At 42.4% G+C, this 24,906-nt stretch overlaps 1 protein-coding gene across 1 annotated transcript in view; it reads left to right on the top strand.

The window, feature by feature from the left end:
* LOC5579033 (eukaryotic translation initiation factor 3 subunit A) overlaps positions 1–24,691 on the top strand; it is a 34,949-nt gene extending 10,258 nt beyond the window's left edge. The window contains exons 3-6 of the mRNA XM_021839299.1: positions 8,378–9,129; positions 11,783–12,471; positions 23,758–24,376; positions 24,458–24,691. Of these exons, the coding sequence (XP_021694991.1) occupies positions 8,378–9,129; positions 11,783–12,471; positions 23,758–24,374 (2,058 nt within the window). The 3' untranslated portion in view covers positions 24,375–24,376; positions 24,458–24,691. The remainder of the gene's footprint in view (positions 1–8,377; positions 9,130–11,782; positions 12,472–23,757; positions 24,377–24,457) is intronic.
* The last annotated feature ends 215 nt before the right edge of the window (positions 24,692–24,906 follow it).

The raw sequence follows: 24,906 nt of genomic DNA, 5'->3' as shown, positions 1-24,906 counted from the left end.
ACTCGTTGATCTTTTTATGTTAAACAAACAATTTCAACAAATATAAATATGTTTGTACAAATTGTGTTTTAAACAAAATATTTGATTTAAATATTGATTTTTTTCCCTCGTAGCAGCAATTGAATTCTTTCAAATGGTGCATGCAGAACATCTCTAAGATATTTTATAATTTCAACACATTCATTTGAAACATTTTTTTCATTAATTGAACTTGACAGTAACTACTGTGGCAAACATTTAAATCTTTGAGAAACCCTAATTTTTACTATAACATTTGGTCAGATGATAAGCTGAAATTTTGCAAATCGACTGGAAGCATTCTTTTGGATGGAAAATAGCATATGGCGTTTTTATCGAAAATATTCGTTGTGACCTACTGTTTGTGATTTGAAGTACTGGTACTTGGTACTGATACAACCATTGGTCCAGGTGTCCTAATTTAAAATTTTTGAAAATGTTATTCTTTGACGCGGATTGCTGCCTCCAGATGCGAATCGAGTTTTGGTAGTCGCGATTTTCGCGGATGAAATTTTGAAGTTTTTGTAACAGCCCTGTTAATGGCTTGGCTCCCGCGTTGTCCTTAGGGTTATAGGTGTTACCTCCCTTGTCCGCCCCTCTTCCGGTCGCGACGGAGCGCCGAGGGTTGTTCGTCACTCGGTGGCTCCACCGGCAAAATGCAACGGTTTGCTTCATGTTGCTTGTTGAATGTGGGATCAATCATTGCCCGGGTGAGAAGGCGATCGGATGGCTGTTCTGTTTGCTGTTGAGATTCGAGTTCGTTGCTACTGTGCTGGTGGATTTTTTCCTAGTCCTCTTAAGTTTCTAGTAGCTCTTGAGATTAACGAAATGAGAGGGGATCATTTTTTCGTTAGTTCGTTTCTCATGTGGCGTAAGGTTTTAAGAGTCGACTAGAATAGACAGTGTTATTTAGGAGTCTAAAATGTAGTCAGAAGCGTTAACATCGGTCCATCCCCAGAGGAGATTATGATGTCAGCTGTTTCTGATGAATAATCCAACGGGGTTTCAGTTGTCCAGAGGTTGTTTGTAGGAGAGGCAGTGTTTTTTTGTGCGTTTATTGCGAGATTCGTAGCTGTACGTAGTTAGCATTTTTCTTTTTCGCACTGCTTTTTTTAGCGTCCATTGCTGACTTGGTATTGCTCAGTTCTGTGGTTCCTTTTGAGGCTAAAAGACTGTCGTTTTTTTGTAAATTTACATACAATACAGTCATCCCTCCATGAGTCGATGTTCCATTACTCGATATTGACTCATGGAACCATACTAAAAACATAAATTCATGGTTACTATGATGGTCCCTTCAAACAGCTTTCCAAAGAATAGCTGTTCCATGACTCGATATTTCCATGAGTCGATGGTCCCTTCAATATCGACTCATGGAGGTTTAACTGTATTTCCTTTTCTTTCCTGGTAAGATCGGCTTCCAATGAACGGATTTTTTGAACGAGGTCTTTTTTTCATGTTCCTTCACCAGGGAGAGTCTTTCTTGTGGCGTAAGTTTTAGTGTTACTTCCAGCCTCTCAATCTGAGCGTCTTTGTTTTGAATTTCCGCGAGTAAAGTCTATCTTTTCGTCCTTGCGTTTCACCTCCTTCAAAGCGTTGTCCACTTTGGCGGAAAGTTCCTCGTTGCTCGTTACTAGCGGCTACAACAGAGGCGACCGATTTTGGATTATGCTTTAGATCCGGTCTGCCAAATCGCAGAAAAAAAAAATTTCTGACGCGGGCCACATTTTTGGACGCTCAAAAATATATTTATGAAGTCTGACAAAATCAAACCTCGGAATTTTAAAGGCACAAATCTAGAAAACTAGACAATCGTTCGCTGTAAGTTTGATCGATTGGTCACCACCAGCAGATGACAATTTGACCAAATTTTCACCTTGAATGGTTGTTTAGTTCCCTATATTTGTGCCGTTGAAAATACGAGGTTTGGCCTCGATGTATTTTCGCCTAAGGTTCCGAATTTTTTTATCACTCGTAATGTTCTCATAAAATAAACACAGTTTCAGCGAAAAAAAATCTATGGTGAGGATCCCAAAAACAAACCTTAGAAGTGTGACAAAAGTTAGTTAACGAAGTTCAAGAAATATGACAAAAATCAGTGAATCGAGCAATATTCATTTGGAAAAACCGAAAAACAAATGAAACATCCTGCTAGATATTGTGGAAGCCTCTTTCAAAATTATGAAATAAACTATTCCAGCATTTTTTGGAAGATCTACTCCAGAAAACCCTGTGAGAATAATGCCTAGGATTTTGTAAAATAATACTCCGAATCCTGCCAGAACCTGACCTTGTATACGCAGAGAATTATCAGGTATTCAAAACAATAAATGTTTTTGTTGTTTTTGACAAAAACATTCAATTTGAAGTGATTAAACAAATTGTGTTGAAACAACAATGATTTTTATTAAAACAAAACAAAAATATTTTTGAATTTTCTGACAGCATTTCAATAAAATTAATTTTTAAATCAACAAAAACAAACTTCATTTTAAAGTAAAGATTTGTTTGTTCCAGTTACTTATATTTTTGATTATGACAAGTTCAAATCAGTGTGATAAAGAGCTCATCTGCCATTTTGTTTTAAGCTGTAAACGGTGAAGTAGTGAAAATGTTATTTTTTTGAAGTACTTGATGTGAAGAAATATCTAAAACCAGAATCATTGGTAAGTTGAGACTTTTCTTTTCTAGAATTTCGAATTCAATTATATATTTTTACTATTGCAGTAAACACCTACACGAAACATTAAAATTTAATCTCCCATCTGAAGGCAATCGAAGTGATGAGTCCCCTCCCGTTGCTTGCGAAGCGGAATCCTTTAAATAATCAAATGTTTGTATGGTGACGCAGGTATATATGGCTATTTTTAATCTACATTACCCTTTAAAAATATCACACATGAAAATGTAATAAATTATTTTTTCCAAAGCAAATGTTGTTTTAATTTATGTCAAATAAAGGCTGAATAAAATGTGAGTATCATGGCGTCAATAAAAAGGTGTATTTGTTTCAAATAAAAATATTATTAAAACAAAAAACAACATGACTTTGTTTCAATAACGAATAGTTTCATTTTAATGCAGCAATATTGTTGTTTCAATAAAATACACTGTGAAAACAAAAAATATTATTTTTTGGACCGCATCGCACCCAGCTGTCAAACTCAACAATAAAATTTGTTATTTCAAATGACTAGTAGTTATTCAAATAATAAACAGCAATTATAAGCCGGCAAATAATACAGAAATATTGTTGTAATGATTCAGAATATATTTGATATCAAAATTGTTTTCTCTGCGTGTATTATCCGAATGGACCAGAATGTTTTAAAACTTTGAACAAGCTTTTACGGCAATCTTGGTTGGAATTTTCAGGATTTACTTTATCATTTTTTCGCTTAAGATTCTGTCATCTTACAAGGTTACAACACGCCCATGCGTTGGTAAAATTTACTTCCAAAGTTTTGTGAAAATTCAAACCTATGTTTCGATGAAATTTTGTTTGAAAATGTATCCTTTGACAATGAGTTATGTTCAGGCTTTATTCATTGAATGTTAAAAGAAGGCACGGTAGAAACATTTGTGTTGTAATCCCGATAATATTAATCTGATATTTGTGTTTAATAAACCTCAAATCATTATCTCATGTCAGATTTATAAGTAGAACAATTTTAACCTCCGAGATGAACTAGCCCAGGGCTAAAAGTCTCGTTAATAAAGATAAAAAAAATAACCTTTATAAAAACTGCAACCGGCAGTGCTTAAATCTAGCTGCAAAATGCCCAGACTCTGAATTTAAGAACTCAAATCATTCAAAAAATAAACTATATAAACAATTACTGAGCTAAAATGTAAGCTACAAACTAAAATTATTAGTCTTGGTATGTTCTTTTTGACTTCGGGTTGGTAGAATAGCCAACGGGCCAAATATAAGAAGAAGAATCTTCGAACCCTCCGCGGGCCGTACGTTGGGCAGGCCTGCTTTAGATCGTATTGTCGATTGGCCGCTGGGTACGATATTCCCATGTCTACGCGTAGATATTGAATATCTTCCTCTTTGACGTAAGTTGGGCATTTTCTACTTGCCAATGGGTGATACGTTGTACTGCACCTTCGACAGAAAGCGGAACTACATCGGATCCATCCTACGTAGATATTCTCGGCGGTTTGTGTGCCTTAAATAGTGAGGATAATAGTGGGGGTATTGATAAGCTCATTTCCATTATGCCTTGTAATTCTTCGGAGTTTCTTGACACCTTGACACACCAGCTTCGCTACAGTAGGTAACGCATTTTGAAGCATTGAGCACGCAGCTTCAAAACATTTGAAGCACCTCGGGATTCCGGATAGCCTCCGTCCACTTTCGCTCCTAAGTAGCTTTCAACTGATTTCCTTAAGAGAATCGGAGATTGCGAGAGGCTTCCCTGAACTGTTTCCATTCTCAACATGACTAACTGACCGTGATTTCCATTGGGATCACCCCAAACAGGAAAGAGCGGTCCAGTAAACTCTCCATCTCGGCGATTAGACGAACTCACATCCCGACGGCATGTCGGAGGAGTGATGCCAACCTATTTTGGTGACACCGATCACTGAAAGATATTTTTTACCCGCACACAAGTGATCTTCGTTGCACATTATACCACTCTCCGAGCGGTTTTTTCGTTTGATAGCGCAGGGTGGCCACCGAACCGGGAAAAACGGGAAAAGCGGGAGAAAGACGGGAATTTGAATCCATCGGGAAAAACCGGGAATTTGAGATAGTCACCGGAAAAATCCTTTATTTTGAACGAACATCTTCAAGCTCTAAATCTACAAACCACCAATAATAAGTTGTACAACGATGGTATGGTTGGTAATATTAATTAAGTACCTGTATTTTTGGAAAAATAATTTTCAAACGATAATGATTTAATAAATTGTCTTTGTAACGCTATATTTCTTTTGAATATTTCACTTTTCTCATTGGCTAGCAATGTTCCAAAAATATTTTATGATTTGTTTTCTCTTCAGGGCTTTTTCTATAAATTATCTGACTCGTAGTTTTTAATCAGAGTTTCAAAACTTCTTGCAGAAGGTTTAAGAACTCTAACATATTGGATTCAAAATTTTCTTCATTTACTGAATAATAAATCAATAAATTGGGATATTCTTGTATGCAATCCTTTATTCATATGAGCTTTTGATGTGTCATTAGTTATCTAATCAACTAAGAAGCGGTTTCTTTATCACCGCTTAGGTATTAAACCTAGTTTAACCATATGGGTAAACGTGGTTTATGGCTAAAGCAAAGGTGAAGAACTCGAATTGAAAAAGTAAGGTGAGATATATCCTTCAATGTTTGGAACGGATTCTTTCGGAGGTCTAGCAACAGTACCTTCGTTTTAAGAGTAGGTTATGCCCAAAGATTTTAGTCTCCGATTTATCTGTATCACAATCAATTGGCCACATATGATAAGTATTAAACTTTAAAAAATACTTTTCAATTCACAAATTGTTCGATTCGAGGGACTGTTACGGCGAACACTTCAACATGTGTGCGGCTTTGTTTCATCCATCCCTAGAACTTATTTTCGTTTGCGATCACTTCAATTTCATGGAAAAAAGAGAAATTGAAAGATTACACGCAAAAAAAAAAAATGTGCGGTAAAAACTACCATTTTAGGGGGTTAACTTAAGTGCTCGCACCTGCAATTTTCAGCAGACCAGAAATGCGCTTGATTTTACCATGTCTGTATAGTCGAAATCAGATTGTTGTAAATTATTTCTGTCAAATGTACCGGTAATGGTGGGTGGTGGGATGTACCGCAAACATAGTAAATTGGTCTGAAATTCCATGGTAGTTTCAAGAATGGGCGTAGTCAGCTAAAATAGTAATTTTTACCTCAGATTTTTTTTCACGTGTAGGCATTGAAATACTTTCAATTCGGGTAGTAAGATGCACATACAGTATTGGACAAAACATTTGCAACTTTTTCAATTTTCCATACAAAATGACCAACTTTGATAAACTATATCTTAGTTATTTATGGACCGATTTAAATGAAATTTTCACTGAATATCAGACATAACTTGAATTTTAACATATATTTTTTAGTGATTTTTCCAATCACAAGTTGAAAAGCAGTAACAGTTTGACAAAAGTGAATTTTTTGACGATTTTTCATAATTAACATAACTAAACATATTGAAGGAATAGCTTAATGGTATCTTCAGCAAAGTTGTAGATTTTGACGAGACGAATAAATTTGCTGAAGACATTTTTTGTGTAGGGCTATCAGATTTTGAGATAAAAAGTTTTGAATTTTTCGTCGAAAATTACACTTTAGTCAAACCGTTATTACTTATAAACTCGTGATTGGAAATTTTTTTCAAAAATATATGTCAAAATTCAAGTTATATCTGATGTTCTGTGAAAGTTTCATTCGAATCGGTCCATAAATAACTGAGATCTAGCTTACCAAAGTTGGTCATTTTGTATGGAAAATCGAAAAAGTTGCAAATGTTTTGTCCAATACTGTATTATTGACAAATATGGGCTTGGAGGCTTTTAAAACAAACATTGTCAAAGTGAAACAAAATAATAGCAACCGTCATAATAACACAATTGAGAAGCAAAAAGGTAAAAAAGCAACAAGTAACAAAAACCTAGTTCTGAGAAAACCGACTTATAACAAGCGTGTACTAGAATAGCCTTTCAGTCGTCGCGCGGTTTGCCATCGTCAGAACCACCACGCTGCTGTTGTGAACGAAAAGCGAGGTTTTTTCAACAGCGTTGTACAAAATACAACAGGGCGACGACTGAAGTGATAAGGGCGTAAGTCGCACGATCGATTTCTCTTCATCGATCCTCTCTTCTGTGAATAAAGGTGACAAGTTTGTCAGCATTTTTTCACTTCAGGACGCAAGATTGCATCGCTGCCAAGCGGTTTGAAGTGAAAAAATGCTAACAAACTTGCATCTTGGAAGCTGATTTTGCCGCCTAGCACAGAATTCTAGCACACGCTTGATAAGTGTTTTGAGCTTATTTTCATTCCATGCAAATTTTATGGGAGTTAAAAAAACAAGCCTTCTACGAATTATATTTTTTTTATTAGACGGAAAAATCACCTTCCTTTTGAGAATTATACCGGGAAACCGGGAAAAAAAGCGGGAATTTCAAAATGGATATTTGGTGACCACCCTGATAGCGAACAAAGCCAAGCTATCTTATTGCTCGAATTTATCACACCACATAGACTGGGCCAGCTTGGGTCTGCTTTCGCCAGGAAATTAATTTGATTTACGCACTGCTTCATTAGAATCCTGGACAGGACTTTCAAGAACATATATAAACTAATGACAGCATGCGATTTCTTATAGGGTGCCGGTGCCATTAGTGGACTACCTAAGCTATAAAAAATCATAACAAAATAACGAAAAGTCTTAACAGAGATCTTTAGGTGTCAACAGAAAGATTTCAACCTCTACTATATGGGAAAAATGTAAAAAGAGATGGTACACAAATAATGTCACGCTAAATTTCGACTTTTTCGACCCCCTCCCCCCCCCTTTGTCACGTTTTTTGTATGAGTCCTTCGAAAATTTTCTATGACTTGTCACGCTTGGCTTGACCCCCTACACCCCCCCCCCCCTTGGAGCGTGACGTAATTTGTGCATGACCCCAAAGAGTGATAAAGCTATTTTTTTAACATAAAAACGCTTGAGCCACTATTGGTACACGCGTTCCAGTAGTTGCGCTAGTGCTCCAGTAGTAGACGTTCTGGAATGCTACAAGGAATTTTAAACAAAATGGTAAATTTTCGCACAGGTTTAACATTTTTTCCTCGGAACAGCAACTAATATCTTTCGAATGAAGCATAAAGATCATCTCTGGGACTTTTCTCCATTTTTATACATCCATTTTTAAAACTGCTTCCATCCGTTGATCCACTACTGGAATACGACGGCTACTACTGGTGCAAGGGAGTAAATGTTTTGCATAAACCTAATTATTTATACATATGACTTTTTGATAAAATAAAAAGCTGAAAATCGGCAAATCGACTAAACTAGAGGTGATCTATCTACCAAAAATGGCACATGTCGTTTTTATCGAAAAATGTACGTTTTATTCCATAGTCCAATCTACTGGTACATTACAACCATTGGTACCGGCACCCTATAGGTAATTTTGAACTTCATTCTCATAAAATTCAGGGCAAGATTTTTAAGGGGGCAGAAACCATACTCAATTTTAGAAATTTAAAAACTACAAAAACTATAGTTGATAGGACCAGCAAAATTATTACGAACAATATAGTTTGATTTCCGTCATCATTTATCAGTGCTTTACATTGTAACTTCTTCTACCATCTAGGTAAGGGCCGACTCCGAGGACGAGAAGCGAGTCCACGTAGAGGAAGAGGAGAAAGAACTGATCGAGGAGGTGGTTCCGGAGAGGAGACACCGCACCACCTCCTCGGATGACTACAGAAAGGAAAGGGATTCGTACGGTGGCCGCAGAGAGCGTTCTCCGGTCGACAGAGACCGCGGCCAGGGACGAGATCGTGACCGGGAACGGGACCGGGGGGATCGCTTCAGAACCGGCAGTCAGCAGCAGAAGCACCCCTCCTCAAAGTGGGACAGCCCGGCCGATGGCGGAGAGTACCGCCGGAAGCGTTCACATTCCCCCCGAGAGCAATCGTCCGGCGGTTACAGCAGATCTGGTCAACGGAGTCACTACGAGGACGCCTATAGAGGTAAGGCTCCGCGATCGCCTCCCCCGAGAGAATCTCCCCCACCGCCTCCGCCATCTTCGTCACACGGTCGTGGAGATTACGATCGAAGCGGCGGGGGAAGGGGTGGAAGAGGCCGGGGCGGAGGTCGGTACGAGGAACGGCACCACTCGCCTCCGCCTCCACCACCGCAACAGCAGGACAGACGCTGGGGAGGGGGCGGGGATCGGTATGAGGACGATCGCAACCGAGGCGGGGATGAGTTCAGGAAGCCTTCTTCCTCCGGGGGAAGGCGTTTCGAAGGGGAGGAACGACGGTTCGAAGGCGGCCGGAGGGGAGGTCACCAGTTTGCGCCCCAATCCCAGCCCAGAGAGCGCTATGACGATTATGGAAGGTAAGTGCGGGGGATTGGGGACCGTTTAATCTGGAACCACATTATTATCAAACTTCTACTTCTAACTAGTTTAGTTCAAAAGGTTTTAGCTGATGATCTTGGGTTAGATCTAGATGAAAATGTATGAAGTAGTGTTTCTTTTGTGCGAAAAGATATTCGTGTTCAGTCGAGGATGTGACTACCTGGTGAGCTCGTTTTATGCTTATGATAACACATTTTTATCGTGGTAACATTACGTTTACGTAATATTCAAACAAACTTTGAATAGTTCGTCACTACAAGTGCCGGCATAAAACCCTTATTCCCGTTTATGAAATTTTAATATCCACATACCTTCCTTTTCTCATTATTTCTAAAAATAACATTACATTATGAATGTTGCACGGTAGAAGAATTGCTGGAGCAATTTTTTTTACAGATACCTCACTAATTTCTACGAGATATATCAAATAAGCTTGGAATCTATAGCTTTCCAAGTTTATCTAAAATATCTCTTAGAAATTAGATAAAAGATTACCTTAAGAAGCTTTGCTGGGAACCGTTTTGAGCTTTTCTGTGAAGCTTCTCAAGCTTCCTTGGAAGACATTTCAAGTTTCTCTGGGATGCTGTATGGGTACGGGAAAGCTTCTTTAAGAAGCTTGGAAAGCTTCCCCAAGAAGCTTGGAAAGCTTCCCCAAGAAGCTTGGAAAGCTTCCCCAAGAAGCTTGGGAAGCTTCCCTAAGAAGCTTGGAAAGCTTCCCTAAAAAGCTTGGAAAGCTTCCCTAAGAAGCTTGGAAAGCTTCCCTAAAAAGCTTGGAAAGCTTCCCTAAGAAGCTTGGAAAGCTTCCCTAAGAAGCTTGGAAAGCTTCCCTAAGAAGCTTGGAAGCTTCCCTAAGAAGCTTGGAAAGCTTCCCTAAGAAGCTTGGAAAGCTTCCCTAAGAAGCTTGGAAAGCTTCCCTAAGAAGCTTGGAAAGCTTCCCTAAGAAGCTTGGAAAGCTTCCCTAAGAAGCTTGGAAAGCTTCCCTAAGAAGCTTGGAAAGCTTCCCTAAGAAGCTTGGAAAGCTTCCCTAAGAAGCTTGGAAAGCTTCCCTAAGAAGCTTGGAAAGCTTCCCTAAGAAGCTTGGAAAGCTTCCCTAAGAAGCTTGGAAAGCTTCCCTAAGAAGCTTGGAAAGCTTCCCTAAGAAAATTGGAATGCTTCCCTAAGAAGCTTATAAAGCTTCCCTCAAAAGCTTGGAAAACTTCCCTAAGAAGCTTGGCAAGCTTCTCTAAGAAGCGTTTAATAATAACCGATCAGCCTGCTGAGCAGTATTAGTAAAATTTTTGAAAGAATTATTCTATCAAGGTTGAATCGCCATCTAGAAACCGATGTTATTGTCCCACACGAACAATTTGGGTTCAAACAAGGACACTCAACTGTTCATCAGCTCGTCCGGATCAAAAAAGAGATCAAGCGCAATTTTGCTGTGGGTAAGTCCACCGGTATGGTCCTGCTAGACGTTCAAAAGGCCTACGATTCGGTATGGCAGGAAGCTGTGGTTTTCAAACTGCAACAATCAAACTGTCCACTCTACATAGTTAAAGTTGTTCAATCGTTTCTATCCGCTCGAACATTTGAAGTTCAGGTCAACGGCTCGAGGTCTACTACCTACCAAATCCCCTTCGGAGTACCCCAAGGTTCGGTCCTAAGCCCTACGTTGTATAATGTTTTCACTGCAGACATTCTTATGGTTGACGGAGTTGTTTATGCTTTCTTCGCGGATGATACGGCCTTCCTAGCATCAGACAAGGATCCTGAAATCGTGGTGACCAAACTTCAACAAGCCCAAAATTGCCTGGAGGAATTTCAGCGAAAATGGAGAATTAAAATCAACGCAAACAAAACCCAAACTATCTTTTTCACGAGAAAAAGAGCAGAGCGCAATCTGCCAAGGTCTGTCGTTACAACCAATGGAGTTCCATCCGCTTGGGTAAACGATGCCAATTACCTAGGAGTAATATTCGATTCCAAACTTACTTTTGGTAAACACGTTAATAATGCAATCTGCAAAGTGGATAAAGCAGTTCGTTCCATGTACGCGCTCCTCAAACGTCGTTCAAAACTACATCTAAAAAACAAAATGCTGGTCTTCAAATGCATACTTCGCCCTATTATGCTCTATGGATCTCCAGTATGGGGCGACTGTGCCAAGTCCCATCGTAAGCGCATGCAGGTGAAACAAAATAAACTGCTGAAAATGATTCACAACCTCGACCCTTGGTACTCAACAGAACAGCTACATCGAGTCACAAAAATGGATACTATCGAAGAGTTTATTAGTCGAGCTACCAGGAGCTTTTCTAACTCTTGTCAACTATCAGCAAATCCTTTGATAGAAGAACTTTTAGCTTAGCCACTGTGATATTAGAATAGGAAACACTTAGATCTAGGGTTTTTTTTTGTGAACAGATTTTTCCCTATACTGCTTGACTTCAGACACCAAAACATTAAATTCCTATTATAAATAACATTGTTATTACGCAGCTGAAAGGTGATCCAAATCTCTGCAATTGTAACCGTTATAATTAATCAACACTGAAACTGATAAAATCGAATAAATAAAATGAATTGAATTGAATAATGCGGTTCCAGATATCCTTGGCGCTTGACATATGACTAATTTTGGATTTATTTCAGCCGTGATCGGAATCCGCGGGATCGCTACCAGCGGCGAGAGGATTTCGACGATCGTGGTCCACGCCGACGCAATTCCTCTCCGATGGGAGGAGGACCGCCGGCGCGAGGTGGGCGCGATCGTAGTCCCATGCAGCATCCGGATTTCGGCGGCCGCGGGGACTTTGGTGGTCGCGGAGGCGGTAATGGCGGCGGTGGCTATCGTGATCGTTTCGACGGTCCTCCGGAGCGTGGTCGGTTTGGACGAGGTGGACGCGGTGGCGGTCCGTATGATCGCGGCGGCGGTCGTGGAGGACGTGGCGGACGCCGGGGGTTTTCCCACGCGGAAGGCGGTGGCTTCCACTCGGATCGTGACATGAGCGGAGGGGACCATCGTAAGCCTCCGCCTCCGACTGGTTGGGGTAGGAGATCTCCGCCCCCTTCACCGAGGGGATCTCCGTCGCGGTCGAGATCACGCGATCGCAATGGTGGCGCCCTAAATCGCGGCCGGGGAAAACGAGTCAGTTCCCCGCCGCCGCCATCGGTCAAGATGGAACGCCGTGACTCGCCACATTCCCGCAGTCGAAGCCCGGGACGAGGGCCGGCTCCGTTGCCACAGCGCCAGCGCAAGGCCCCCAAGAAGGAGGAGAAGGAAGAGGACGAAGGGGACTACGAGTGGGGTGGCAAACGGAAGCAACCGAAGCGCGAAGCAGGTAAGTTTACCGAGGTTTCAAATGACGGTTTCAGGTATCATCAGGTCGGCTCCAGAGGAACGTAATTGGGAGATTTGTGGCATCGCCATTAGGCATAACAGCCATTGAGCATATCTAACTACATTTAGTACTGTGTGTTAATTTGGCATAACTAATTGTGCCAAACGGCCTTGTGCTATTTTAATAATTATGCCACATGGCTTTATGTCATTCGAGGTAGAAAGGAAAAGTAGAGATGGAAGGAAGTAGGAATGGGTCCAAAAAAATCTACTAGGATTTTTTCAATAATGATTCTCTGAGAGTTAGTAACGACTCTAGAATATTTTCCAAGGATTCCAGTAGGAATTCCACTAAGGTAGCATTTTTGCCTAAGAAAACCTTCCATAGGTTTCTCCAAGCATTTGTTTGGGAGTTTTTGGAAACTTTCGTATTTTCCACCGTTTTGTTCTCTTTGTCATTGAAAGTTTTTGTCGTCCAAATTTTCAGAAATTCGGCAGTAAGATGCGCTTATATACCAAAAGTGGGTATACCCCTGCAGGAAAAGTTTTTGTCTCGTGTCAAATGTATTTTGAAAAGCTTTCTGTCTGCCGGCAACAAGGTGGAGGAGATCGACACGTTTGATAGAAAGTAGTAACACGTAGAAAGCCAGAAGCGCCACGAAATTTACCGCACTGTATGCAAAGCTGACCACGGTTTCAGAGCTCTGCATCTGGCGCAGGAGGATTACCAGCTGAACTGCACCATCAAAACCGTAGATGGGATGATCGGAACGTGGAAGCAGTAGAAGTTGCATGGAACGCCACCCCCATCAACTGGAGCTTGAACACATCGATAAGGTGGCGTCAAACACCTGGATGGTGCGGGGTGGACTCTGCACAGAAACAGAAGGTTTCATGGTAGCCATCCAGGACCGGGTTATTGCGACGAAAAACTATCGGCACTACATATTACACGAAGACGTGAAGGACCGCTGTAGGAAGTGCAATTCAGTAGAGGAGACTATCGAGCATGCCGGCTGTCCAGTACTAGCTGGATCAGTTTATCTCCAGCGTCACAACGAAGTTGCCAAGATTGTGCACTTAAACACAACTTGGTGGACTGATTTGTGGCCTACTACAAATACCTGCCTGACCCGGTTCTGGAAAATAGTTGCATAAAGCTGTACTGGGATCATAACGGACTTCCTCATCCGTGCCAACCGCCCCGACATTGTAGTCTACGACAAAAGGATGCAACGAGTAACACTCATCGACATCGCTGTACCGTTGAACCACAATGTTACATCAACGTTCTCCAACAAGATAGCGACTTGGCGGAGGAGTTGAAGCAGATGTGGCACCTAGAGGATGACCGTATAGTTCCGGTAGTCCTGTCAACGACCGAAATTGTCCAGAAATCTCTCCTAGGGTCCTTAGATGAGCTGGAAATGAAAAAGGATCTACACAGCATCCAAAAAGCGGTGAGTTTTGGAAAATGCAGCATAGTGAGACGGTTCCTGAACCACCACAACTGATAAGCTCGTCCAGCAGACTCATTAGGATAAGTGAAACCGACAAATGAGATCCTCAGAGCATAATCCCCTTTGATATACAGATTATCCGGGGTAGGTGAAAGTTTCTAGAATATTTTGCTGAGAAGTGCCAACACTCTATATATAATAATAATAACAATACAGTGATACCTCCATGAGTCGATGTTCCATGACTCGATATCGACTCATGGAACCATACTAGAAACAAAATTTCATGGTTACTATGATGGTCCCTAGAAACAGCTTTCCAAAGGATTGCTGTTCCATGACTCGATATTTCCATGAGTCGATGGTCCCTTCAACATCGACTCATGGAGGTTTCACTGTAAATATCTTTACTGCCGTTATACGCATAATTGTCCCATGTTACTTTTTGTGCATTTTGACTTTTTGTCATCAACGTTTTTTAACGTATAGTTTTAGAAAACACTTATCAAAAATTAACTTTGTTCGGAAAATCAATGAAAAGCAAGCCAAGTCAATTTGTCCCATTGTTGAATTTCCACGCATAACTTTCCCACTACTGTATTTCTACGCATAACTGTCACACTATACAATTCGCTGCGCTAATCTTGAACAAAATATTCAGTTGTGAGTTTTGAATTAACTGGTGTTTGTAAAAATCGTTACGTTGACTTTACATCCCATGTGGAACACATTCTTCTTACGTTGACTTTACATCAGTGATGGAAAGTGGCGAACACTTTTTCTGAACTGGAACAAAAACAAAACCAAACGCTCCCGAGCGTCAGAGTGCTGGTTTACTCGCATCTGTCGCCTCCCGAGTAACTGAAGCTAAAAGTGATTCGCGAACGTGTTCGGAGCTGTTCAGAGTCATATTGTGCTTTTGGGAAAAAAGCTGCTTTCCCTCCGAGATTTGTGGTTTTCAAGGGCTTTTGACTACACGCTAGTAGTTTACTGTCGATATGATTGTTGTACATTAAATTTGTCTGTCAAAACCATAATAAATCACACCTTGCTCGGTTACTCGCGAGTAAACGCTCCCGAGCTTGTTGCTACTTCTTTTGACATGTTCTCCCGAGCAGACGGGTGCGAACTTACTCACACCTAGCCAGTTCCCGAGTTTGTGATGTTTGTTATGCGTTGGTATACACTCGGGAGCTGCTTCGTGATGCGAACTTTTCCAGCACTGCTTTACATCCCATGTGGAACACAACCCGTTTTATGTGTTTGTATTATCGGGATCCATTCGTCATTCATGCGAGTCTGATGTCAAATTTGATTGAAATTTTCAATTTAATAATATTATTTCCCATCGGTTTTTCAATGAATTTCAGTTGAATTTTCAGGGTCAATCACAATTTTTCTCAATTATTTTGAACCGCCGTCATCGATTAGAAATTCACCGTAATTTTGGATTCATCACGAGGAATACTGAGATAATCCCACTTGAAGAATCAGTAATTACTTTAATTTCAAGTCCATGGCTTGCGACAAATCAACTTCATAATTTAGCAAACCAAGTCCAAATATAAATAGTTCGACCATTTTTGGATGACTTGGCCATATGCTGGGTTGGTCCGAATACCGGTTGACTGGTGGAAGTGGCCATTATATTGGCGAATCTGAGACCTGGCTCGCGACATTTCAATTTTCATGAATTTGCAAATTAGGTCTACAGGTGGTTCAAATGTATTTGAATGACTTGACCACATGCCCAGACAACCATAAATCGCATGGAAGTTCACGTTATAACTCGTTTATTCATACAAATTACATCGAACCCGCAAAACACCGTGGATAAACTCGTCAGATTGATGAGCTTCCTCGCATAAAACACTTTTTTTCTGAGATCATTTGTACATTTTGCTTCGTCTCGTACACTCGTACAAAGTAAGTCGAATCATAGCAGCTGTCAAATCAACATTTGTTATCATAAGTTAAGTCGCATAAGATCACAGGTTAGCACGGTAGAATATGTATACACTCGCAATGTATGTTATTATTCATCACATAATATATGCACGCATATCGCCTCCACTTTTGTACGTAAAAGGCCTTTTCGCGACATCTTATGAGTGAAACTATCGGTTCTGAAACCTAGCTGGCAACATCAAACTTCATAAATTCACAAATTAAGGCTAAAAAAGGGTAATTCAAAGGTTCCTGGATGACTTGATAAGATTCATCAGAGAATTCATTTATCTACCCAATGGTATTTTTAGGGGCAGCGGAGAATGTCCCAAGCGCAAAATCGCTCAGGCGAAAGTTCCAATGAAACTAACCTCACATATCCTGGTTTTCCAACCTCAAACTAGTGCTCCTACCAGCCGGATCTCAATTTTTATGAAAGTAGTGCCATAATACAAAAAAACAAACGTATGTAGAACATAGAGAATGGATATTCCTACCTTTTCCGCCTAACTGTTTCACTGTGAACCGTCTTATATCAGGAAAATAAAACATTTTTCCCCACAGCGGCATGTGATGGATGCGTGAAAAATCAAATCTCTCATCATCTGACTAGTTGCGCTACCAAAGTATAGATGGTTTTGTTTTCCGGATATAAGACGGTTCACAGTGAAACAGTTAGGCGTAAAAGGTAGGAATATCCATTCTTTATGTTCTACACACGTTTGTTTTTTGTATTATTGCACTACTTTCATAAAAATTGAGATCCGGCTGGTAGGAGCATTAGTTTGAGGTTGGAAAACCAGGATATGTGAGGTTAGTTTCATTGGAACTTTCGCCTGAGCGATTGTTGCGCTTGAATAAAACACGCTTCGGGACATTCTCCGCTGCCCCTAAAAGTACCATTGGGTAGATAAATAAATTCTCTACCATTGGATCTCATTCAAAAAAAGATCTCATTCTCGTAAAAAGTCGTATTTACTGCACTATGCTGGACCAGCGGTGCAGGACATCTTCTACGAACTTGTAGGACACGATGCAGCCCCCCCGATGGGATCAGATGTTTATCGGGAGGCGGTTCGATTACTGGATGACTATTTTGCGCCAATGGCCAGTGTTCCTTACGACCGATTTGTGTTCCGTAGTTTTAGACAAAAGGAGGAGGAAACGGTGGACCAATTCGTCAGTCGTTTACGAGAACAAGGAAGAGTGTGTGATTATGGTGACGCCCTCGACATGCGGATTACCGAACAAATTTTCGACCACTGCCTTTCGGAGGAGCTGCGCGAGGTCATTTTGAAGAAAAAGCTGATGACAGTGAACGAAATCGTCGAGGAGGCGCGAATGATTGAAACCGTTCATCGAAATAAGGAACTGATGGCAAGGGAAAAGGACGAAGGAAAGGAAGCTGCGATGAAAACTGAAGTCGGAGAATCCAGCATCAACCGGATCAAGACTAAGAAGAAGGCGGTTTGCTTCCGATGTGGACTGACTGGGCATTTCGCAAACGAAAAGGCTTGCCCTGCGAGGAATAAGATCTGCGACCGTTGCAAGATTGTTGGTCATTTTAAGAAAATGTGCAAGACAAAATCCGACTCATCGAAAGATAAGAAGCGCGGCAAAGTACTGATGGTAGCTGATTCCGGAGCTAACAGCGTAAGCGCCAGTGACACTGACAGCGATGAGTGTCATATTTACGCTGCAAATGGCAAACAAGCATACGTTACATGCTACACGGGTGGCGTTAAATTGGACTGGGTGATCGACTCCGGAGCTCATGTGAATGTGATCAGCAGGGCAACATGGAAGGAGCTGAAGGAGAAGGGATGCAATTACACTTCTGCGAAGAAACCTCAGAATGCGCTTCGCGTATACGGTGACGGCGAGCTGATAATCTACAAAGTTATTCAGACTGACATTGCAACGCAGTCCAAGAAAGTCAACCATCAGATATATGTCGTGGACCAGCAGAAAGGTGTCAATTTGCTCAGTAAGCAAACATCGATCGACTTGGGAGTTTTGGAGATCCGAGGAGAGGTTTTCAACGTTTCGCAGCGTGGAAAGATGAAGGTGGGAAAACTGAAAGGTGTGCAGATCGACGTGAAGATCGATAAGACCGTTATACCCGTGCAACAACCGTGCCGGCGATTGCCTATTCCACTGCAAAAACCCGTCGAGGACAAGCTGGAGGAACTGTTGCAGCAGGATATTATCGAACCAGCCACGTTGAAAATCACCTGGGCTTCACCACTGGTTGTGACGCCAAAGAACGGAGGAAAAAGTGTTCGCCTGTGCGTCGATATGCGACAAGCGAATAAAGCCATCATTCCAGATCGACATCCATTACCGATGTTCGAGGAAATCATGCCACATCTAGACGGTTGCAAATTCTTCAGCAAGATAGACTTGGTTCAAGCGTTTCATCAGCTGGAACTATCACCCGCATTCAGAGAAATCACCACCTTCGTTACACCGAATGCCTACTACCGCTATAAAAGATTGATGTTCGGCATGAACTGTGCTGCCGAAATATTTCAGCGCGAATTAAAGCGAGTTCTACAAGGTCTACCTGGAACGAAAGTGTTCATTGACGACGTCCTGGTATACGCCGCTACGAAGGAAGAACACGATAAGCGAGTGGCAGCAGTTTTGGACCGACTATCACAGAATGGATTAACAGTAAACGAAGAAAAATGCGAGCTGGGTAAGGCTTCCGTCGACTTCATGGGGCACACGCTGTCACCGGAAAGAATATTGCCAACCAACGACAAAGTAGCGGCAGTTCAGGCTTTTCGACGACCACAAGATGCCAAAGAGATGCGAAGCTTTTTAGGCTTAGTAAATTACCTGGGTAAGTTCGTACCTAATTTATCCACGATTTCGGCACCGCTTCGTGAAATGAGCCAAAAAGGGTCCAAGTTTCATTGGAACGCGCAGCGCAAGGAAGCATTTCAGCAAGTGAAAACAGCCCTTTCGAATCCAAAATACCTAGGCTACTACAGTCCTAACAACCCAACAACTCTGGTCACGGACGCAAGCGATTGCGGCCTTGGTGCAGTACTATTGCAAACAGTGAATGGTCAGCCGCGAGTGATCACTTTTGCAAGCAAGACTCTCTCGCCAACGGAGAAAAAGTACCCTACTTTGGACAAGGAAGCACTCGGGATCGTTTGGGCCACGGAGCGTTTCCAAATGTATCTACGAGGACTGCATTTTACGATCCTAACGGACCATAAACCGCTGGTTAATATCTTCTGCGAGACATCGATTCCAAACCAGCGTCAAGAGCGATGGGTACTGCGTATGCAATCATACCGGTTTTCAATACGACACGTTCCAGGAGAACTGAACATTGCTGATCCTTTGTCCAGACTATGTGAGGTGCTGAACGCAAAAACGTTCGACAAGGAGTCTGAGAAAGTCCTTTGCTCGATCGTAGAAGTTAACAGACCCTCAGCGGTGACTTTCGACGAGATCGTACAGTGCTCTCAAGACGACGGTGAAATACAACAGGTGAGGAAAGCATTGCATAGCGACAACTGGGATGAGACACTCCAAAAGTACGTACCGTTCAAGTCGGAGTTGTGCTTTGCAACCGAAGTACTACTGAGGAAGAACAAAATCGTGATTCCAAAACAACTACGGAGTACGGTGCTGGCATTAGCACACACTGGACATCCAGGACAAGAGAAGATGAAAAGAAGGCTACGAGCAGCTGTATGGTGGCCGGGAATAGATGGCGATGTGAAGAAATCGTGTAAGGAATGTTTCGACTGTCAAGTGGTTGTGCCATTTGAAAAACCAGAACCGCTACGAATCAGGGAATTGCCATGTGCACCATGGGTTCACTTAGCCGGAGATTTTCTAGGGCCACTCCCTAACGGTTTCTACTTGTTTGTACTGATCGATTTGTACAGCAGGTATATGATTGTGGAACCTATGAAGCAAACTTCATCGAGCGATGTGATCCGTACCCTGAAGGAAATATTCACCAGGATGGGACTACCCCAGGTGATAACATTAGACAACGCTATGAACTTTTCGAGCCAACTTTTGAAAGATTTTTGCGTTGATCGTGGCATTAAGCTGACGCACACCACTCCCTACTGGCCAAGTGCGAACGGTGAAGCTGAACGACAAAACCGGTCGCTCCTAAAGGTTTTACGGATTAGCAAGAATAACGGAACAGACTGGAAAGACGGCTTACAAGAGTATGTCTACATGTACTCGATCACTCCGCATTCGACGACCGGCGTTGCTCCGGCTGAGTTGATGTTTGGTAGGCGTTTTCGAGACCTGATACCTCATCTGCAAGAAGCTACATTGGACGATGGAGAACTGCGGGATAAGGACTGGACTGTCAAGTACCAGGCCAAAGAAAACAGAGATAAAAGAGTCAACGTCGGGGATCAGGTTCTAATGAAGTCGATAGAGTCGGGAACAGCGTCACGCTCAAGACATCTGAGGGCCAGCTATACAAACGTAATACGTCCCATATTAGGTCGTTTGTTGCAAGTCCTAACGTCGAGACCATGACCGAGGTACCAGCTAACATAACAGAATCGAACAGCACAGCACACGAAGCGAAGGATGAGGAACGACCATCACGTGAAAAGCGACGTCCTAAGCGTTTCGAGGATTATTTGTTGTAAGCTACGAATTTGAGTAACTATTTATCTTTTGATAAAACAAATGAGATATGTTGTGATTAACATCTATTATTGGCAACACTGTAACGAGAGAAAGAAATAAACGAAGTACCTAAGACAACTTGCGCGTCTAGATTGATGTCCCAACCGGCAGAATGTCTGAAGTCTTTCTATCGAAGTTTATGCGAAATTTGTGGTGACCACCTAGGAAGTTGAGGAACAATTTTAGACAGAATTTTATGAATGAGGTATTTAAATAGTTTGGTTGAAACCCATGACGTATTTCCTTCAGATCTGTGTAAGGAATCGATATCTAAATTCCTATAACAATTCTCTGTGGATAACCAGGAGGGATCTCTGACATACCTTTTAAAAAATCTCAACAAAACTTTTTCGAAAAATAAAGCTGACGAACGAAAACGGTTTACGATTTAAATCAATAAATCGCCTCGCCTCCGAGAATATGGTCATTCGTAGCATCTACTTCCAGCACAGCCTTTCATACCGATACACCTGAAGATCACCACAGCAGACAGAATCACAAATCGTTCTGATTGATGTACGGCATTTCTCCGCCATTATCGACGGCAGGACCTATCGTGGTGCTAACATCGACTATGACTACCGGCTACCCCCGTTGGTTTGACCCCATTTAATCTGAACACTTTTTAATCTGTACTCCGCTAATTTGCACATCGTTCAGATTAAAAATGGTTCAAACATCATTTAGCTCATGAAACGGAGTGAAGTGAGATGGAACGCCGTGGAACGGAACGCAGAATCAAAACAAAACAGTGAAAGAGGTAACCAGAAATACGTTTCTAGGGTGACTAGATGTTCAAATTAAAAATGAACCCCGATGGTTTGACATAGACTATCTTGTGATGGCTAAAATGCGTGCAAAACTCTCCGTCGTTAACAACGGACGGTACCGACGGCCGCCCCGGTAAGACCTAGAGCGGCTTAAGCCACCGGATGTCGCAACTGCATACACGCAGCACCTCGAGGCTGCATTACCGGAAGAGGGTGAGCCGGGTGAAGCTCCTCTTGAGGAATGCTGGAGAACAGAGAAAGCAGCCATCAACGATGCAACTGGAAGCAACGTCGGGTACGTGGGACGGAGTCGACGGAACGATTGGTTCGACGAGGAATGTAAGCTGAAACTGGAGGAGGAAAAAGAGAAAAAGAAACGCCGTCTGGAGGAGATGGAACAGCTGTGACAGTCTCAAAAAAACACGTAAATTCTATCAGAAGCTCAACGCTTCCCGCAACGGCTTTGAGTCACGAGCCGAGATGTGCAGGGATAAGGATGGGAGTATCTTGACGGACGAGCGTGAGGTGATCGAAAGGAGGAAGCAGCACTTCGACGAACATCTGAATGGCGCTGAGAGTACAGGCAATGAACGAGACGACGGGACAACGGAGGAAATGCCTTCGTCAGTACTGCTTACGACGGAAACCAACCAGCCTCCACTTTGAGGGAGGTTAAGGATGCTGTTCACCAGCTCAAGAGCAATAAAGTTGCGCTGAAGAAGGCGACAAGTTAGATTGTGAGAACTTTCGAGCGATCACCATTCTAAATGCGACCTACAAAGTATTATCCCAGATCATTTTCCGTTGTCTGTCGCCCGTAGTAAACAAGTTCGTGGGAAGTTATCAAGCCGGCTTCGTTGACGGTCGATGGACAACGGACCAGATCTTTACTGTACGACAAATCCTCCAAAAATGTCATGAATACCAGGTCCCAACGCATCACCTTTTAATCGATTTCAAGGCGGCATACGATAGTATCCACCGCGTAGAGCTATGGAAAATCATGGATGTAAACGGCTCTCCCGGGAAGTTCACGAGACTGATAAGAGCGACGATGAAAGATGTACACAATTGTATGAAGGTTTCAGGCGAACACTCCAGCCGGGGACTACAAGGTGATAGACTTTCGTGCCTGTTCAATTTTGCGCTAGAAGGTGTTATGCGGGGAGACGGGCTTAACAGCCAAGGTACGATTTTTACAAGATCCAGTGAATTTGTTTGCTTCGCGGATGATATGTCCGCTGAACTTTTGAAAAGGTGGCAGACCTGTACACCAGCCTGAAACGCGAGGCAGCGAAAGTTGGACTGGTGGCGAATGTGACCAAGACAAGGACACGTCTTACGATAGACGGGGATACGTTCGAGGTGGTCGACGAGTTCGTCTACCTTGGATTCTTACTGACGGCTGACAGTAATGTTAGCCGTTAAATGCGAAGGCGCATCATGAGTGTAAGTCGGGCCTACTATGGCCTCCAGCTGCGGTCAAAAAAGATTCAGACCCGCATCAAATTGTGTGGGCGAGACGGCAACAGTGTGTTTGTGTCGTATCGACCTGGACGTTGCTAACAGATCAATCAGTCATAGTGGAGTGAATTACAAAAGAAGACGTGTGTTCCCTTCCGAAGCGGTTGACTGCGTGATGGGTGATTTCGCTGGTACAGTTTGATGTTGTTTGATTTCACCGCCCAATTTATGTCAATCTTGTTGCTCCCTTGTGACGCCTGTCCACCTATTCATTTCATCATATTTACAAAAACTTTTTGAAAGAATAGATGTAGGAAATCCACGAAAAATCCTTGTTGGATTTTCCAGATATGATCTCTTGCAGGATCTTTGGAGTAATGCCTGTGGAAATTACTTGATGTATCAGCATTGGGCTGCTGCACGATTGGCTGGAGCAAATTCTGAAAGAATTCTGATAGAACAAGGGGTGGGATTATGAATATAGTTGTAAGTTAACTTCAATTATTAGCTGTTTGGTTTCGCATTATGCGTATTACAGTGTATTCAGTGCTTTTTCGTCTTTGGTGTTTTTCAATAGACACTAGAGATGGGCAACTAACTCACAAATCAATCAAAAGAGTCGACTCTCGAAAATGAGTGAACGAATCACGTTTTTTTAAAGAGTCACGATTCACTCATTTAGGATAGTTTAGACCAATCTTCAGAATAAAAGAACAGTAATGATCAATCTTAAAAGATTTGTACAAAACGGTACAATGGCGTTAGGTCAAGAACCTTTCAAATGTCTGTACATTGCTCGGATCGAAAATGGATAAGTATTGAAAAGTATACTGTAGCATCTGGAAATACTGTTACTGTCAGCTGAATCCCAATTTGTCTAGTGCAATGAGAGGAAAGAGTAAAATGCGTACTTAAGTTAACATTGATGCTTAACCTGATCAACCTCTTATCTTCTAGGAAGTCGCGCCGGCAGCCATGACTCTGACGACAAGGGCCCGGAGGAGAAGGAAAAGCCCAACTTTGCCCTATCCGGCAAGCTAACCGAAGAGGCCAACAAGGTCAACGGCGTGGTCATCAAGTACGCTGAACCGCCGGAATCGCGCAAGCCAAAACGCCGCTGGCGTTTGTACCCCTTCAAAGGGTACCAGGCCTTGCCCACGATGTACATTCACCGGCAGAGCTGCTACCTGATCGGGCGCGATCGCAAGGTTTGTGACCTTCCGATCGATCACCCGTCCTGCTCGAAGCAGCACGCCGCCCTCCAGTACCGCTTGGTGCCGTACGAGCGCGAGGACGGAACGGCCGGCAAGAGGGTTCGGCCGTACATTATTGACCTGGAATCGGCCAACGGAACATTCGTAAATAACAAGAAGATCGACACCAAAAAGTACATCGAGCTTCTTGAGAAGGACGTGCTCAAGTTTGGATTTAGCTCGCGCGAGTACGTGCTGCTGCATGAGAACAGTAAGGAGGACGAGGAGGACGATGATGTGGTGGATGAGAAGGGTGGCGGCACAGCTCCCAGTAATGGAGCTTCGGGCAATGCTCGGAGCAAGCGGGAACCAAGCGAGTGAAGGTAAGTTCCGGTTCCAACTTGGAGCGATCGTTACCAATGGGTAGGACACTTTCTAATTTTTGTGCTTTTTCTCACCGACAGGCATGGGATCAGACTCGAGATTTGAATTTTACTTAAATTGTAGACCACAAAGAAGAAGACGAAATCAACATAGGGAGGAAGCAAGAAGCATCTCCCATTCTAAGCATATTGTCAGCAAGAAATTTTAGAAGAAGCGCCCCCACTCGTTACTAGTGTGTGTGTGTGTCACTGTAATAGATAACTACCAACCAATATCAAGAGAGGAATCCACAAATAAAAAGTATTCTAATCACATCTAAACACGTCCAGTGCAAAATGTGGGACCCGATCCAGGCCAGGCCGGGTGCCGTCGTCGAACTATCGAAGAAAGGAGCAGGAGAATGAATGCGTTGTTGTAAGTTGCCGTTTTGACGACACGTTCCCAAGTCGAAACCTGTGATATGCGAGCGAGCGTTTGAATGCGTATTCTCAGTAATCCACCTTTCCTGCGGGAAGTATGTGATTCAAAA

The sequence above is a fragment of the Aedes aegypti genome, chromosome 1 (genome assembly GCF_002204515.2).
Source record: "Aedes aegypti strain LVP_AGWG chromosome 1, AaegL5.0 Primary Assembly, whole genome shotgun sequence".
Taxonomy (NCBI): Eukaryota; Metazoa; Arthropoda; class Insecta; order Diptera; family Culicidae; genus Aedes; species Aedes aegypti.
The sequence above is the reverse complement of the archived record's forward strand: the minus strand, read 5'-3'. Positions and strand labels throughout refer to the sequence as shown.